The following is a 16,850-nucleotide window of genomic DNA, read 5'->3' on the forward strand; positions in this document are numbered from 1 at the left end:
GTGACTCAGAACTTGATTGAATGCTATTTGCTGCCCATGGGGGCGACAGGCTTCCCTGCGCAGCAAGGTGTGGATGTGAACGCTGTTGGGAAAGCAGCAATTTTGTCTGAGTCACTGTGACCGCGTGTGTGCCAAACGCCGACCGACCTGGCGGCTCAGTGCCCTTGCAGCAAGAGGGGGAGGAGCGCGATAAACACAGGCGAACGTGTCTTAGTCTCAGGACTGAAAACAACAGAAACAAAGACAAAATACTATCAGAGAACACTGGAGGAAAAAGTAAAGCTTTTTGGTTTTTTGAAATCCAGGTAAATGTGTCTTCCTTCCTTTCTCCCCTACTTCCTTTTTTCTTAACTAATAGTCTTTAGCTTTTAATTAATAGTCAATAGATTTTTGAAGTAGTTTTAGGTTTACTGAAAAATTGACCAGAAAGTATACACTTCCCATATGCCCTCTCCACCCCTCCCCCAGTTTCCCTGACTAATGACATCTAAAGCTAGTGTGACACACTCGTGACAATTGACGAGCCTACATTATCATAATTACTATTATAATAGTAATAGTTAATTCAATTGGTAGTTACTTAAATACATTGTCATTAACTAAATCCCATCAGATTCACTCTTTGTGATGTTAACCCTCTGTGCTTAGACAAACGTATCATGACGTGTGTCTCCCATTATAGTATCAGACAGAACAGTGTCACAGCTCTAGGTGGTGGACACCGAGGTTATTTCCCTGCCTTGGCTACTGGGAATAATGTCGCAGTGAACATGGTGGGGGAGGGCAGATATCTCTTCCACACACTGATTTCGTTTCCTTTGGATGTGTACCCGGAAGTGGGGTTGGTGGATCATATGGTAATTCTGTTTTTAATTTTTTTTGAGAAACCTCTGTACAGGCTGTCGATAATGGCTGAACCAGTTTCCATTCCCACCAACAGGGTCCAAGGGCTCCCTTCACCAAGCCCTGTTATCTCTGGTCTTCTTGATGGCGCCAGCCTCCGCGGGGAAGGGCCCAGCATTCACTGCACAGACTTCACTCACTGTCTTCCCAGGGTGTTTAAAGTGAATAGCAGATGCCGAGAAACAGCTCCATTTTTACCCCCATCATTGTTGCTCCGTGTCTCTTGCTGTTCCACAATGAATCCTGTTGGATTATCCTGTGAACGAAGCCAACGTGGCTTCTTGGCTTTATGCCGTGTGACAAGCAGGCTTGGGGGAGGATCCTTAGAAGCAAGACTGCCATTCCAGGGCCACGAGCAATTTCATGTGTTATTTTAAGGGGATATTGTGCAGTCTTCTACTTTCCTGAAATCGTTGCTTGCTTGTATTTTATTATTAAAGAATAAAGTAAGCCCATCCTTCAGTGCCCTTCTAGGAAAGGAAAAGCCATCATTGGATGCCCCCACTCTCAGCTGTAAAAGGACTCTGCCCATCACTACCTCTGCCCGGAAGGGGAGAGACGGGAGATTGGAGCAGCTGGTCTGTGTTCAGACCTCGGAGGGAGGCCAGGAAGAAAGAGGGCCCTGGGAAGGCAGTGCATGGATTATGGCCCCTATCACCAGATTATTATTATCTTGAATAGGAATTAAGGAGGCTTTCTTTAAAAAAAAATTTTTTAGTAAAACTTTTCTGATTGATTACTGGTTTCTGCTGTTGTGAAATTTTACGCATTGCATTTTTGAGAGAGAGGAGGGAGGGAAGGAAGAAGAGGAAGAAAAACCTATTAATTCAACTTAAAGCTCAAAAAGATTTGGCCAGAGATTCCACTAAAATGCTCACTGAATAGACGTCCCCTTGTCCACAGTCTCCTTTCGTTAAGTAGTTAATTGCTGCCGAGTATGGAAAATCCTCAAAGAACTGAAGGCATTGCATGTATTTATTAGAATTCACAGTGTTAGATGTACACACGCAGGGAAAATAACAGATTTTAAAATCCAACCGAAGTTGAAGCCCTTCATTTGGTTTTCAGAAGGTAAAGTGGTCACTGATTCAAGAGCTCACTGACTTCTCCAAGTCAAGAAAAGCTCATTGTTTGAGACTTTTCTCACTGACTTGCTCAGCCAGACAACACTTAAATGAGGCCCCAAAGAAAAGAGAGCGAGGGAGGCTTTTTTGTAAACATCCCTTCTTCTGGGATTAGCATCAATTTAGGGCTTCACCAACTCACGGAGTAAGCTGGGAGAGAGCTTAGCCCCATTTTGCAGAGGAGCAAATGGAGGCACGGGCGTGTATGACGTATGAACTGCTTTCAGGAAGGGGTTTGTCCCTGCACCTCCTCTGTGACTCTGAGCCTGGCTCAGCCCCGCTGCTTAGGGAGAGGCGAGCTTGCCACAGAAGAGAATCGTGTTGGTCTGGATGTGCCTTATGAAGAACAGGAAGGGGTGGTTCGCCATGAACTGAGCTCGGATGGGGAGTCTTTTCACGACCACGATGACCCCCGTGGCCGCAGCTGCCTCCGTGCCCTCCTCGTTGACATCCACATATGACTTGTGGATGACTTTTGTTACAAAGAGGCCCTCGGTAGGTGATATTCCAGAAAGATCAGCTTTGACCTGGCTGAAGATGTCGGTCATCCCAAGGGATTTCAACAGCGAGTTGAGCTCATACTTGACGTCCAGCTTGAATCGGGGGAGATGCACTTCAACCTCCTGCTCCACCAAGTTAGAGGGGCTGGTCCACTCGGAGAACGTCTTCGCGTTCAGCTGCTCTTCTACCTACGTGACAAAACACCGATGAGCCCACGTGAGCCAAATGCACACCCTCGGCATTACGTGCTATTTGTTTTAAGTGCTGTTTGTTTACATCAGTGTGACTGATGCAATGTCCATTTCTTTTCTGCCTTTACAATGTGCTCAAGTCCTATCTGGAAAAAAAAAAAAGACTCGCATTCAGCTTCATCTTCCCTCTTTTATTGTCTACTTCTCATCAATATTTCATAATTAGCTTCTCAGTCGTGTATCCTACAGTCTTTTGCCTTAATTCCCTCAGAATGTAGGTGTCTCTTTAACTCCCTCTGTTGCCTCAGCAGAAGTCACTGAGTCCGCCTTTCCTGGATGAATTAAACCATTTCTAGTTGGGTTCTCCTATCTGAAACCTTCAATCGCATCTCCTTTATGAACTGGGTTCTCATTTGGCTTCTGTGATGCCAGGACCCCCTGTTCCACTGCTCTCGTCCCTCAGCCCCTCCTTCATTGTGTCGGAAGCTGGACTCTGAGTGTCCTTTCTGCGTCTGCTCAGCGACTCTCCCGCATCTGTGCTCCGAGTCCCCCAGGCAGCCTCCCCACTCTGCCCGCTCCTTCTACACCCAGTTTCATCAGTTTCTGTAAGTCCTTCAAACCTCTCCCCTGGAGCATTTGAAACTCTCTGGCAAGCCCTCCCCACAGCTCCAAACCTGTGTGTCAGGCTCCGTCAATCTACTACATGAGTGGAAGACTTTGTCACTTTCTCCCCATCCTGACGATATAAAATCAGACACAAAGATGGTTTTCATTCCTAAGCATCTTTTCCTTTTGCCCTTTCTGCCCTCATCCAAGTTACCACGACTTCGTGTCAAGCCCATCTCGCTGCCTCGCACGGCTGAGGCATTGGCATGTGCTTTTGCTCTGGTTAGAACAACGGGTCCCCTGTCCTACCTCCTTACCTTCCACTCCTCTGGGGAGGCATCGAGACTCCTCTACTAGGGAACCTCCCTGATCTCCTCATTCCAACCCGGGCCCTCTCTACTCCCATAGAACTTTCTACAGGGTCTGTCACAGCCCTTGTTACCACGTTTATGATTCGATGTTGGAACCACACGTTTGTCTGTGTTTCCAGAACGTAGCAGAGTTCTCAGCACATGGTAGATACTCAATGTTTGGTGTATGAGGAACCAAGGAGCAAATAAATAAATGAATCAGAAGTTAACAAAGACCACTTCTAAACTGCTTCCAAAATGCTCTCTGCCTCCACATGCCCCCACTGCAGCCCACAAGCCTCAGAGGCCACACTTGCCACGCCTGTCCTCGTGGCCGTGGCGGTGCTGCTCTGCCCGCTAGAGGTCCCGATGCTACACCAGCCCAGCTATTTTTCCCTGCCCCCCACCCACTTCGTTTAACCTCAAGCAGGCCCTCCCTGACTGTGGCCATCCCATCCACGTGCTATGTCAGCCTCAGCAAGCCCCGGGGCTCGGCTGGGGTCCCGAGAAACTGGTTGTCATTCTAGCAGAGCATTGGGACGTCCAGGCGGTGGTTGCCCCACAGCAGTGTCTTGCCTGCTGCGTGCTGTGCAGCTTTGGCTGCAGCCAGAGAGAGAGATTAGACCCTAAACTCCAGCCGCCACCATGCCCTCATCTCCGTGGCTGTGGTGCTCCCTTCCCCACAAAACCAGGACAGTAAAAATGGAGATTAGCCCGTGAGAGCATGTCACATTTGGATCAGAAATACTGCTCCTGAGAAGAAGATGGCTTATCTCTGTGGACTGGGGGGGGTCCAAAGCAGCATTATAATTTCATTACTCTAGAAAGCTGCTTCCCACGTGTCCAATGACCGACTGATATGTGTGTATGTTGGTACAACAGGCACTTTTGCCTCCGTGTGCCCTTTTTGAATGTAAGGATAGATTATTCTCCCAGAATACATGACCCTGAAGGCAGGGGCCAGGCATCCCCCCTGTCCTCTCACAGACCCTGGCAGTACAGCTAAATCTCTACCGTGATGGAATTCGATGGACAGCACTACCATCCTGGGCTCCACACTGTGTGTGTGTGTGTGTCCCCACACGTGCACACACTCTTTCTCTGCACGTGAGCGTTCTTGTCACCCTACCTGCTGTAGATCAGCCAGTGCCCACTGGAAGCAGAATAATCATGCTTAGCGTGTTGTTAACATAGGGCAGCTCAAGGACTTGCATCTGTGGCTTTTTGATGAAGGCCAATTTGAACATTCCAGTTTGATACATCATTTCCACAGTTACGCTTTTACCCTTTTTTTTTAAAAAAAAAAAAGATTGTAATTAGATGGTACAGCTCCATATGTGCGTGCACATGTATTTGCCCCTATTTTCTGACATAACACGAGTATCTGTATCAATGTTCTAGGCACAGGTGACTTAGGAACTTTAAAGTGCACCCTTTATTACTTTCCTTGGCAAAGGTTAGCCTTTGTGGTTTTTTTTTAATTTTTATTTATTTTGGTGGGGAGTAATTAGGTTTTTATTTATTTTTAATGGAGGTCCTGGGGCTCGAACCCAGGACCTTGTGCATGCTAAGCGTGCGCTCTACCACTGAGCTATACCCTCCCCCTGCTTTGTTATTTTTAAAATAAGTCCTTATTATAGCCCGAATAGTTCAAATAACATAACATAGAAATAAAAATGATAATCTGTGTGTTTTCCAAAAACAAAGCTGAGGTTTCCAGATAAAATGAGATTTTAGGATCACATTTTTTTTTTAATCCAGCTAGAGACTTTCTGGGAGAAAATTGATACAGATAGTTCTGTCACACTGCTAGAGAGTGTATTTGCTGGGGAAAGCATGTCTGGGGAGAATTCATACACAGAACAGTAAGAAAAGGGCAAGTTATCGGGGGGAGGGTGTAGCTTAAGTGGTGGAGCGCGTGCTTAAGCGTGTGCACAAGGTCCTGGTTGCAATCCCCAGTACCGCCATAAAAAAAAAAAAAAAAAAAAAGTAAATAAGTAAACCTAATCCCCTCCTCCAAAACCAGAAAAGGACAAGCTTTCCTCTCTTCCAGAACATCTCAGTGTCCAAAGGCCCCAGCTAGGTGTCCAGTGAGAAAGGTTACTGTCACCTCAGAAAGAATAATGAAAATAAAATTCACAGAAAACACAATTAAAACTTAGACCAGCATTTTCACTAAAACTTCCTGAATTCTCCTTAAACAGTTACTGCATTCTCCGAAATGTATCATTGATCTGAAAATAAGATACTCACCTGACTTAGCTGAAAGGGCGTTTTCATCGTCTCTCTTTCCTGGAATTTGTTTCGCCATTGTCCCTTGAAATATATGGCATTCACCAGGACCATGACACAAGAAGGGTCAATCGTGCCCTTTCCAAAGAGGTTAGTGACTTTTCCTTATAATAATAATAATAATAAAAAAATAGATAACATATTTAAGGGATTTGAACTTATTAGTAACAGAGAGTAGAAGAGTCACCAGAAATGTGGAGCCTTGTTTTGAAGTTAATTATGAATTTGAGAAGCCAGAACAATGCCTTCATCTGTGGCCATGAAGCCTGAAGTTTTATTTCAAAGAATATTGAATACTTTGTTCCTTCTAATCAGAAGATGGCACCCAAGGACTAGCTCGTCTGCTAGCTGTGGGTTAGCTCACCTTACACCTGGTTGCAGCCAATGCTTTCCTGCACACTGCTGCATTTTTAGAAAGTCCTTTAATAATTTCTTGTGGCTTTGATATTTATCAGGCTTTATACTTACCAAGACCTCACCATGTGCAAATATGTTACGCATTTCAAAGAGTCACTCCTCCTCTAAGTACGCTAACGTGAGTCTGTCACAAGCATAGATGCCAACACTTGAAGTAAATCCATATCTGAAAGTCATGATTTATAAAAGCAACCAGGAGTCGCTAGCTTTGTAAATATACTGATCAACACTGAACACCAAGTCCTCTAGGTGCATTTTGGTGCATTGCAATTTATAAAAGTTTGGGGACATAATCTGTCGTATAATATGAAACAGGTATCTGGAATATCAGAGTCCTAAGCTTGATGGGAGTTTGAATTTTTATTGAACTTTTGGGTCAAACACAATACCTAGCATGCAATAACAATGTCTAACAGTGAATGCTCAATATATATGTATGTGTGTGTGTGTGTGTGTGTATATATATATATACACAAAGATATGTATCTTTGAATGAATGATAAATAAATGCATAAATGAATGACAATATCAGTAATAGTCTAGATAGATACACAGCATGTGGGTCCCTGATCCACACCTATGACAGACACCACCAATCAATCTATTCATTTATGCTAAAAAATTTTAAGCGACTTGTGTGTGCCAGGCATGATTCTAGGCACTGGAGCACTAAATTGAAGCTAGAACACTAAGCTAACCAGACCCCGCCCACCTTCCTCCTTAGCATGTTAACTCAGTTTATCAACACAGTTCAAATGAAGTCTGGAGACACACATGTGACCCATCCTTACCGTTAGTTTTATTTTCAACCCAAGCATTAATAGCCTTCCTCGTTTCCTCCGCAGACCTTTCAAAGTCAACCGTTTGCAGCCTGGCTCCATACAGTTTCTCAGAACAGTGTAAGTATTGCTGTAAGAGAGAGGACAGTTGCACAACAACACAAAAATAGTGTAAGGAAAGCCAAAACCCACAGCTTAACGTATTCTGAATTCACAACAGGCAGACAGAAACAGCAGGCAGTGTGAAATGCAGAGAATGCCAAGAAAGCTATCGGCCGCTATTCCAAATGGACTGACCTGGTGGAATGCCATCGCGTTGGTCCCGTAGAGTCTGCTGGCAATGCTGAGGGTGTAGTTAGAGTCTGGCCGGTTGATCTGAGAGAATAGAACTCCAAACTCTGAATGAATCTTTCCAGTTTGGCTGCACTGAAGCACCAGGAAACAGTGAATGGAGTATTAAATTGCTTGATTCATTGCCATTGGAGAGTTATAAATAATGTGAACACTAGACAGCCTGGTGTTGGCCTCTGAACAAAAGGGCAGCAAATACTGACAGACAAGGAGTTGGCGAGCTTATAGCATTTTTCCTTCTCTAGCTTTCCCCTCGCCCAATAATCTCAGCACCTGGGGACTTCGGTTACAGACTGTGGGCAGAATTGTAAACCACTGCAAAGCATGTCTGTGTAGGCCCCAGTGGTTTACGCCAAGAGCAAAAGCTTTTACAAATGAAGGGATCCTCGTGGGGATAGTCAGGGCAATGATCCAAGTTTTATCGTTGCCTTTGTGCCTAAAGAATTGTCTCTCTTCTCCATCACGCTCCTTGCAACGTCTCCGTTTTCTGTGTGATCATTCACTCACTTAGCTCTTCCCTGAACTGACCTCACACACCCATGTGTCCCTCACAGGAGCAGTTTGGTGAAGCGTGCAGCTTTGATGCATCTGAATTCATGGACGTTGTAGGGGTGACGCCTGTATTCCCTAAAGCAAATGTTCCCAGACCGTAGACTTTCATGTCCTAACGGTAAGGCGGGTTCTGTGAAGCAAGTATTCTGTGTCTGTATGCATTTCTGTCCTTTCTCAATCTGTCCCTCTCAAATGCACAACTATTTTTACAGGGGGGTTCTATTTAATTTGGTGTCAAAAGGAATCCTTTTGTTAGAACTGGGACCCCAGTCCCAGAGCACGTGGGTGGGGTGACATCAGGCCCTATTCTCCTGGTAGGTAAGTAAAAGGCAAAGCATTGGGGTCCTTTCTCAGTCCCTCCATGGGACTAAAAAATCAGACACTGCCTGGAGGAGTCTGGCAGACTCACCACGGGGCACAGTCCATAAAAGAACAGACAATTTGAGTAAGGATGGCAATAACGGTGTGCTAAAATCTGGGGGCTCCATTACTGTGGTTGTCTTTGTGTTACAGTCTCTCGGCCGTAGCCATCCTCAGGGAAATGAAAGGAGCGGACCCACGGAGACGTCGCTAGCTCTCTTGCGGGCCCGAGAAGGGGCTCTGCCACTCCCCCCCCCGGAATGTATTACTTCTCGGGGCGCTTAACTTAAAGAGCATTTGAAAGCTCAGCAGTGATATTGTCATACCTTAGCTGAGTCCTTGAACTCTGGTCCTAAAGATTCTTCAATATGATTAAAATGAAGCACCTAGAAAAAAAAAGGGGATGGATTGGCATCAAAAGCCCGATATGGTCTATAAAGGTTAACAGCTAGAAGCATCTCTTTTTCCATTTCAGATAAAGAGCGACAGTAATAGCTGATGCTTAATGATGTTCTATTCCAAGTCCTGAACTAAGCCTTTACGTATCTCATTTAATCCTCTCAACAACTTTATGAGTAGAGACTGTTATCCCCATTTTCTGTTAGGGAAACTGAGCTCATGAGATTAGGGGACTTGCCCCCAGGCCACTGTCGGTCAGGCCCCAGGCACCGAGCTCCTGTCCACCAGGCTCTCCTGCCCCTGTCACTCTTCTCAGGCCATCACTGTGACAGTGCCCATCAGGCTTGTTGTAAACCATTGCATGGTTTCCCCGAACAATACCTATTTTAAATGCAAGAACTCATGAAAGTGCATCAGAATATGGAATAAAGGAATAAAAGACAAACAATAATAAGACGTTCAAGCATCCTGGGGCTGTTAAGTGACATTCTTCTAGACTTCCCACAGCAAATAAAGCTCCACAGCAGGAAAACCCACCGCACAGCAGCCTACGTAACCTGAAAAGTCACTCTTTCTCTTTTAGTCTCAGTTTCCTCATCTGTAAAATGGGGATAACAATTCCTGCCCCTGCTACACAGGGTTGTCACGAACTCCAAATGTATTACTGAGTACTTTTAAAAACTTGTAACTTTTAAAGTGTCATTAAGTTTTATTGTAAGTTAAAATTGTAGAGGGCAAGAGTAATACCATACATGTTCAAATCACTAAAAGAATAAAACTCTGAAATTAAACTGTAGACATTTATGTGTGAAACCACTGTCAGTAAGGAAGAGATTAGGAATAGCATGTATTGTGTTATTTGCATTGTAATGTATTGCATTATTTAAGTCATCATTCATAATAAATTTTGCTCAAATGTGTTCCTTCTTTCATGAGATGGCAGTTTTCCTGGGATAAGGATGGAAGTAATCTGGCTGACTCAAAGCGGGTGCAGGTGAGACTTCCAGGCTGCAGGGAATTTTTTGCTGCATGCACACCTTTTCCATCTGCCTCGCGCTGTTTCCTCTGGCTCCAAGGAGGATCATGCTTAGAGCATAAAGCAGACTCAGCGGGGAAAAGAAGATGTTGTCTCCTGCGTTGTTACTGTTCAGCTCTTTGAACACATCAAGGCAAAATTCAGTGTTTGCTGTGCTAAGGGAATCCATTCTTGCCAAGCGCTACCTGAGAACAGAAGGGAGAAAGGCTCAGACGATCGCCTGGAGGTACAGATAATATCTAGCATTCAGTTACTACATTTCATGAATTTAGTAGCCTGAGCACCCTGCTTCATGAAAAGTCGCAGCCTGTTGTCACCACTTCTGAGAAAGCAGTAAATGCCAAAGGGGGGCATTTAGTACTTTTAGATTCTAAAGAAGAGAAGATTCACTGTTCCTTCCAACCACTAGTGCAAAGCTGTCTCACCAACATTGGGGTACGTTTAAGTGTTCCGTCATTGTTCTGGGGCCAAAGAGCAGAAGGAATTGGGTCTTTTTGCTCTTAATTTCCATGCTTTAAGACGCTCCTCGACCTGGAATTTGCACAGAAAAATCCTTGAGCTACAGAAGCTCAGCCAAAAGAGATGCTTTCCTGCTAGGCGGCCCACCTGCACAGTCTCCATCCTGGTCACTCTCGCACAGACAAGGAGACAGTCAACAGAACAACCGTGGGCAACATTCTCCGCACCTTTATCTCCTTGGTGGGACCTCATTTCCTGTGCCCTCCATGAAAGCAAGGTGATACTAGCAAATAGGTCATGCCATCAGAAGGTGGTCAAGCCCCTCAGCCCAGCATAATGTCAATGAAAATGGAGGAATAGAGGAGAAAAAATTGAGAGGGAAGACGACGAGGCTGGGGTGTGTGTTACCTGAGGACAGTAGTGGGTCAGGAAGTGTTCATTGACTCAGCCCCCCAAGCACCTGCTGAGCACTGTTAAGTGTGGAGGCTGTAGATACAAAAGTAATTCTGCATCGTTCTTGCCCTCTTGGATGTTTCACTTTCCAGGACCCTCCAGTTGCCAGTGAACACTCTTTTCCTTTAATTTCTGGGTCATCATTGTCTCTTGCTTCCCACCCGCAGTGGAGCCACCCCTTCTGAGTCTGTTTTACAGGCTCTCTCTCACATTCTCAGCCTCTGTACAACTTCACACATCAGGATTCAAACCTTGGTCCTCGTCTCTGTTTTTGTTCCTATAGGTGATCTCTTCCACCCTCGAGCTCTAAGTCACTGATAGGCTGTTAGCTCCTGAGTGTATATTGCTTCCACATTCCAGATTCATGTATCCAGCTGTCTAGTTGACATCCCTACTTGAAGGTCTAATATGTTAGCTTCATGTAAAATGTCCAAAAACAGACTCTCGACTTCCTAACCCTCTCTCCAGCCTGCTCCCCCCAAAGCCGTCTTCATCTCCCCCAAAGGGCTGTTGCGTTCGTCCATTTGCTCAGGCCAAGAACCTGGAGATCATCCTTAAATGGTGTTTCACTCACATCTCATTCAAACTTTCCAAAAATCCCATTTCCTCTGTCTTCAGAAACACTCACCACTGGTCCATCACTCACTCTCTCCGCTTAGCATCCAGGGCAAAGCTATCATCACGTCTCTCCTGGATCAGAGAGACAGCCTCCTCTCTCGTCTTCCTACTTCAGACCTTACCTCCTATGTTACATTTCCTAGAGAAGACAGAGTGTTGTTTTTAAGAGATGGGTTCCTCATGTACTAACTGCGTAAGGGCAGCTCAAGGTCTCTGCGCCAAACTCCAGTGGCTTCCCTTTCTCTCAGAGCAGAACACAGGCTTCCTTCCATGACCAGCAAGGCCTTTGGGGTCTGGCCTCTGCTGCCTCTCAGACCTCATCACCCACCAGTCTCCCAGCTCGCTCTGTTCCAGCCATGTCGCCTCCTGGCATGCCTTCACCACGCCAAGCAGATTCCATCTCAGAGCATCTCCTGGGGTGCTCTTCCCCAGATATCCAGATGGCTCCCTCCAGCAGTCCATCCATTTCCTTCTGCGCACTCAGCATCCCATCAGTAAGGCTTTCACTGACTGTTCTATTGCAAACATCCTCCAGCGATTCCCCATCTCATTACCCTAGTTTGTGTGTATTATATACATACATGCTATGTAAATATAAATCAGTTTGTGTTTATTTGCCCTATATATAGTAATTATTATTTATTTGCCATATATATTACATATGTGTGTATTTATATATATAATATATACATGTGTATCTAGGTATTGATAAAATAGGAATAAACAATATTATATTTATTTATATAAATTAAATATGTGTATATGTTATATATGTATTTATTGTCTAATTCCCGTCTGCCTAGAGTACAACATCCCTTAGAGCAAGGACTTTGTTTTTTTAAGCTTTATTCCAGCACCAGCCCTGGCCATAGGGTTGCCACTCATTAAGTATCTGTGGAAGGAAGAAACGAAGGAAGAAATTTCAATTCGCTCAGTACTACAATACACGGATGTACACAGAATGCTGTGGAAGCACAGAGCCAACCTGGGAGTTACAGGAAGACTTCCTGGAGGAGGTGCCCGCTGCTTCTTGAAGAATGAAATAAGAGTCATCCAGGTATGTACATAGAGGAAGATCATTACTGAGAGAAAGAATAGCGTGAGCAGAGACTCAAAAACCTGAAAGAGAAACTTTCTACCATAAGAGCATGACACAGAAGGCCAGAGGTGGCGGGCGGTAGGGCTGGAGACGGGCAGAACTGTCCCCGGAAGCCTTCACGCCCCACACATCTTTTCTCTTTTCAGATACCTTCACCGCATGGTGACGATGGTGAGTAATACAGTATTGTAGACTTGCAAGTAGCTGACAGCAGATGTTAAGCATTCTCATTGCACACACAAAGCATTAACTGTGTGAGGCGATGGATGCGTTCATTGTCTTGATCTTGGTCTATGTATGTATGTATGTATATCGAATGTGTGTATGTATATCGAATTATCACATTGTATACTTAAAATATGCACCATTATGTTTGTCGATTATCCCTCAATAAAGTTGGAGGAAAATAAATAAAATTTTAAACATCGGACAGTATGGCAGTCCTTGCCCATAAGACGTGGCTGCTGGAAAAGGCTTCCCTCCGATGGAAAGAGACTCACAGGATGGAAGCAGCCTCTTCTTCGTGTCAGGTTGTCTTGTCTTCATGGCGCCGCTCCAGCAGCGGCTACTCTGTGACCAAGTCAGGATTTCAGAGAGGCTGATGGAAAGGCCCTGAGGCTTTGATGACCCACCATTGAGTGGGTGGATTAACCTACCCCGGATCTGCCCTAGCTCAGGATTTCTTGTCCTGTAAGACGATAGCTTTATCCTTATTGTTCAAGCTATTTTAGTTGAGGCCTCTGTTTCTTGCAGCTAGAAGCATCCCAGCTCTCTTTAGGGATCTCTTTAACCGCTCTGGTCCACCAGGACCAATTAGCCCACCACACGCATGCTTTTCCAGCACAGCTACATCTTTTCCCTTATTTAGTCCCCCAGGGATCTGGGACCATTTCGTTCTTCTATCTCTCATCTTCTAGATTATGGCTTTGCTTTCTTTCAGGATCCTAGTCTAGGCCTACATTCTCTAGGCTGTTTCAGCAGACGACTGGTCTGTATCTCCGCCAGTGTGTGTTTATTTGAGTTACTGACTTGCCTTACATCAGAGCTGAGCTCACTGGAAATGTGTTCTCTGGGATGTGACCCAGAGATTTACGCATTTGTGTCGTCCTTTTCCTTAAAACACAGTACTTTGTGCGCTGAGAGAGCCAAAGAGAGCCAAGGGAACTGGGGCCTGAGAACTGGGGCATGGAGGAGTGTGCAGAGCTCAGCACTCATCAGGCAGAGAGAGGCTGAAAGGAAGTGTGTCACTCATGGACTTTCAAAATAATGGCCCATGACATTTATAATGGCAAAAAAGATGATCACACATCCCTGTAATCGAAACTGGCTGTCCTAAAATAACGATTAAGGAGTAGATGTCATGGGTTCCAACCATCAGACCCTCCAACACAGTTTCTTGGAGCTTAGCAGTTGTATTACCCCAAGCCTGGGCCACATTTTTCTTTGCTCTTGAAAGTTTTTTAAAGGTATGACACAAAAGGTTAGCTGATCTTAATGAAAATACTAGTATGTGCCTTTAACAAGATACTGTTCAAGTTAATTTTAATAGAGCTCTCTGTAACACGCTGAATAATAACAGTATCCTTGGAGGCCTTTGTTTAGTTGCTTTTTTAAAAAAAATTTTTAGGGGGAGATAATTAGGTTTATAATTTATTAATGCAGGTACTGGGGATGGAACCCAGGACCTCGTGCACGCTAAGCAGTTACTCTGCTGCTAAGCTACGCTGTCCCCACCGTTAGTTGCTTTAATAATGAAACCACATCCTACGGTGAAGCATGTCCAAGCCAGACCCTCTTCCTATTGGGCTCTGCACTCTAGCTAGTGTCCGGTTCTGAAATGCAATTTTGGATTTATAAGGAAATGTAAGCTTATTCTTCTTAAATCTATGCCTTATTGTTATTGTAAAACAGCCTGCCTACATGTCACAGTTCCTGTGGCCCCACAGTTACCGGGCTGCCCAGGAAAAGAGTTCGGAATACACTGATGGGCTACTTATTGCATACCAGGCACTTTTATTTTATTAATGTGTTTATATGCGTGTGTCTTCTTTTTGAACCATAAGCATAAAAGATTGAGGGAATCACGTCCGTCAGTTTGTACCACGAGCCATCACTGGACCAAAGCACTGCTTTGCTCATTGCCTTCGACCCAACACGTCCCGTCTCCTCCGTTCCCAAAGATGACACAACATGTTTAAAGCATGTCCCTCTATTTACGTTCTCTTATATTCTATTGCTTTCCTTATATCATGCATTTTTTTCATTTTCATAAATGAGCTTATGTTGAATAGTTTATTTTTCACTCAGCCCTACGCTTTTAAGATTCATCTATGTTATTCTGGAAACGTAATCTGTTACTTCTGAGTGCTGGGTTTCTGTGCTTTCGCCACATTCGTGCAGCCACTCCTCGGTGACAGACACCCAGTGGCCTCGGAGTCCACGCCACCATGAACACTGTGTGGGGACTAGCCCCCTGCACACCCTCTTACCCACCTGTGTGGGAACTTCTTTGTAAAGGCATGGATAACATATCTTAGAAGAGCGTATTGCCACTAAAGCGTTGCAGGGAGACAGAGAAGCTGGGTCTGTCCTATCTGGGGAAACACACCTCCCGGGTAGCTAAGACACTGAGCTCTCACAATGGGCACGGAGCCTGGGGAGATTCTTAACCATCTCAAATGACTCCCTCCTCTCCCCTAAATCAGGGCAAATCTTTTACTCTCACGCTCTGTCCTTCAAAGCTTTTAAATTTCACAATGTGCTCATTGAGCCTAGAAGTAGCAGGAACTTCAGAATCGTCACCCCATCACACAAACATGAACTATGAGCCTTTACACCCATTTACAGAACACACCTACTTTTTATGAGACTAATTTTAAAGTCACAAGAAGAAACTGAGACCCAGGAAAATAAAGGAATTCTTCCCAACACATAAAGGTGTTAATAAGGCCAATCCAGTGGAGTTAAGATCCTCTGAGGAGCTAAGAGGTGCTGTATCACACAGAGGCCAGAGCCATCGGTGACTGGCTCTGGTTTGAATAAGCATTATCAGGGAGGAAGTAGAAGCGATCAACAGCGTCCCTTTTGCTAAACTAATCGGAGATTTCAAATCAAGTCAGCCCGCCTCAAGGATTTTAAATGCACAATATCAGTGATATTCGTGTTAACGTCTGATCTGCATTAACAAAAAGCCACCCCCAACTAAAAGGTTAAGCTGCCCCTCGTTGTGGCTCATTGCACCCCGGTCCAGGTGCCGCATTTCGCTGCTCCCATCTCTTCCCCTTTGACCAGACGCACGGCTGAAACACAAAGTACAGAGATACTTCTCTTTACCTTTGTTGCTTTTCGGTGGCGAAGTGGACAGTTTGGCAGGAGAGGTTGGAGCCTGGTCCCTGAAGAAGAAATATAAAGCCTTTATTTTTGCCCCTCCCTTTCCATTTGTGTCCTCAGTGATTCAGCTCGACACCTGCTGGGCAGCAAAGACAGCTCTGAGAAGGAAGTCCTTCTAAAAGGAGACTGTCAGGATGGCCGTGCTTTCTGGAGAAGCACCCAGTTCTTAACCTCCTTCTGCTTTGCTAATGGGGAAACGTGGGGGAGCCTTACCTCTATCTAAGAAAATGAGCTGTATTTCTAAAAAGAGTAGCTTGGACACGTTCAAATTGGCACTGCCCCATTCAAAATTCTAGGGATTGCCTGTGTCCGTGTCCCTGGCACAGAGCTACTCAACAGGGGAGATTCCAGTCATGATGGACGTGTCCTGGCCTGAGTCACATTCATCCCAAGATCTGAGCTCTCCTGCAAGGAGCATGTGTTTTTACATGAAGCTTCAGCAATCTGCTGGAAGGTAATTCCTGCCCCATAAAAAGAATTCAAGGATGGGCTCAGGCAAGAGTTGCTCTGTGGTTTGAGTTTAAAAGCTTGCAAGGAGCAACAAGCCACTCCACCTAAAGTGAAGTTCAGAGAGGTGTAATTCAGGACCGTGTAAGAAAAGACAAGTTATTAGGCATAGGGATGAAAGCTGCAGACAAAAAAATGTTTGGGGTGTGCAGTAGCCAGAATTGGCACTCTGAGGCAAGCCCAACTTCCCAAAGGCTCCTCTTGTTCACGTAATAATACACAGCCCAGTCTCGCCAGGTTGATATCACCGCCCAAACTTGAACTATAAAAGCAGGATGCACTGCCCTTGTGATAAGAGAAAGTCCTTGATGGCCAGTGATTTTTCTCTTCATCCTCAGTTTGCAGTGTGTCCTCTCTTGGTTAAAATTAAACTGTTTTACAAGACACAGGAACTAGAAGAGTTAGGGTTAAAATTATGGCCCTACTCTCCTCTGTGCCCGTAAGTGTCACAGAGTAGGACCCT

At 45.0% G+C, this 16,850-nt stretch overlaps 1 protein-coding gene across 1 annotated transcript; it reads right to left on the minus strand.

The window, feature by feature from the left end:
* Positions 1–1,723: 1,723 nt before the first annotated feature.
* On the minus strand, positions 1,724–16,221 carry SERPINB11 (serpin family B member 11). The gene is given in 10 exon segments (XM_006192487.3): positions 1,724–2,716; positions 4,805–4,822; positions 4,824–4,961; positions 5,929–6,071; positions 7,176–7,293; positions 7,461–7,589; positions 8,753–8,812; positions 9,863–10,046; positions 15,824–15,882; positions 16,094–16,221. Coding segments are annotated over 8 exon segments (1,179 nt in total). The 5' UTR covers positions 10,031–10,046; positions 15,824–15,882; positions 16,094–16,221; the 3' UTR covers positions 1,724–2,311.
* Between the last annotated feature and the right edge of the window lie 629 nt (positions 16,222–16,850).

The sequence above is a fragment of the Camelus ferus genome, chromosome 30 (genome assembly GCF_009834535.1).
Source record: "Camelus ferus isolate YT-003-E chromosome 30, BCGSAC_Cfer_1.0, whole genome shotgun sequence".
Taxonomy (NCBI): Eukaryota; Metazoa; Chordata; class Mammalia; order Artiodactyla; family Camelidae; genus Camelus; species Camelus ferus.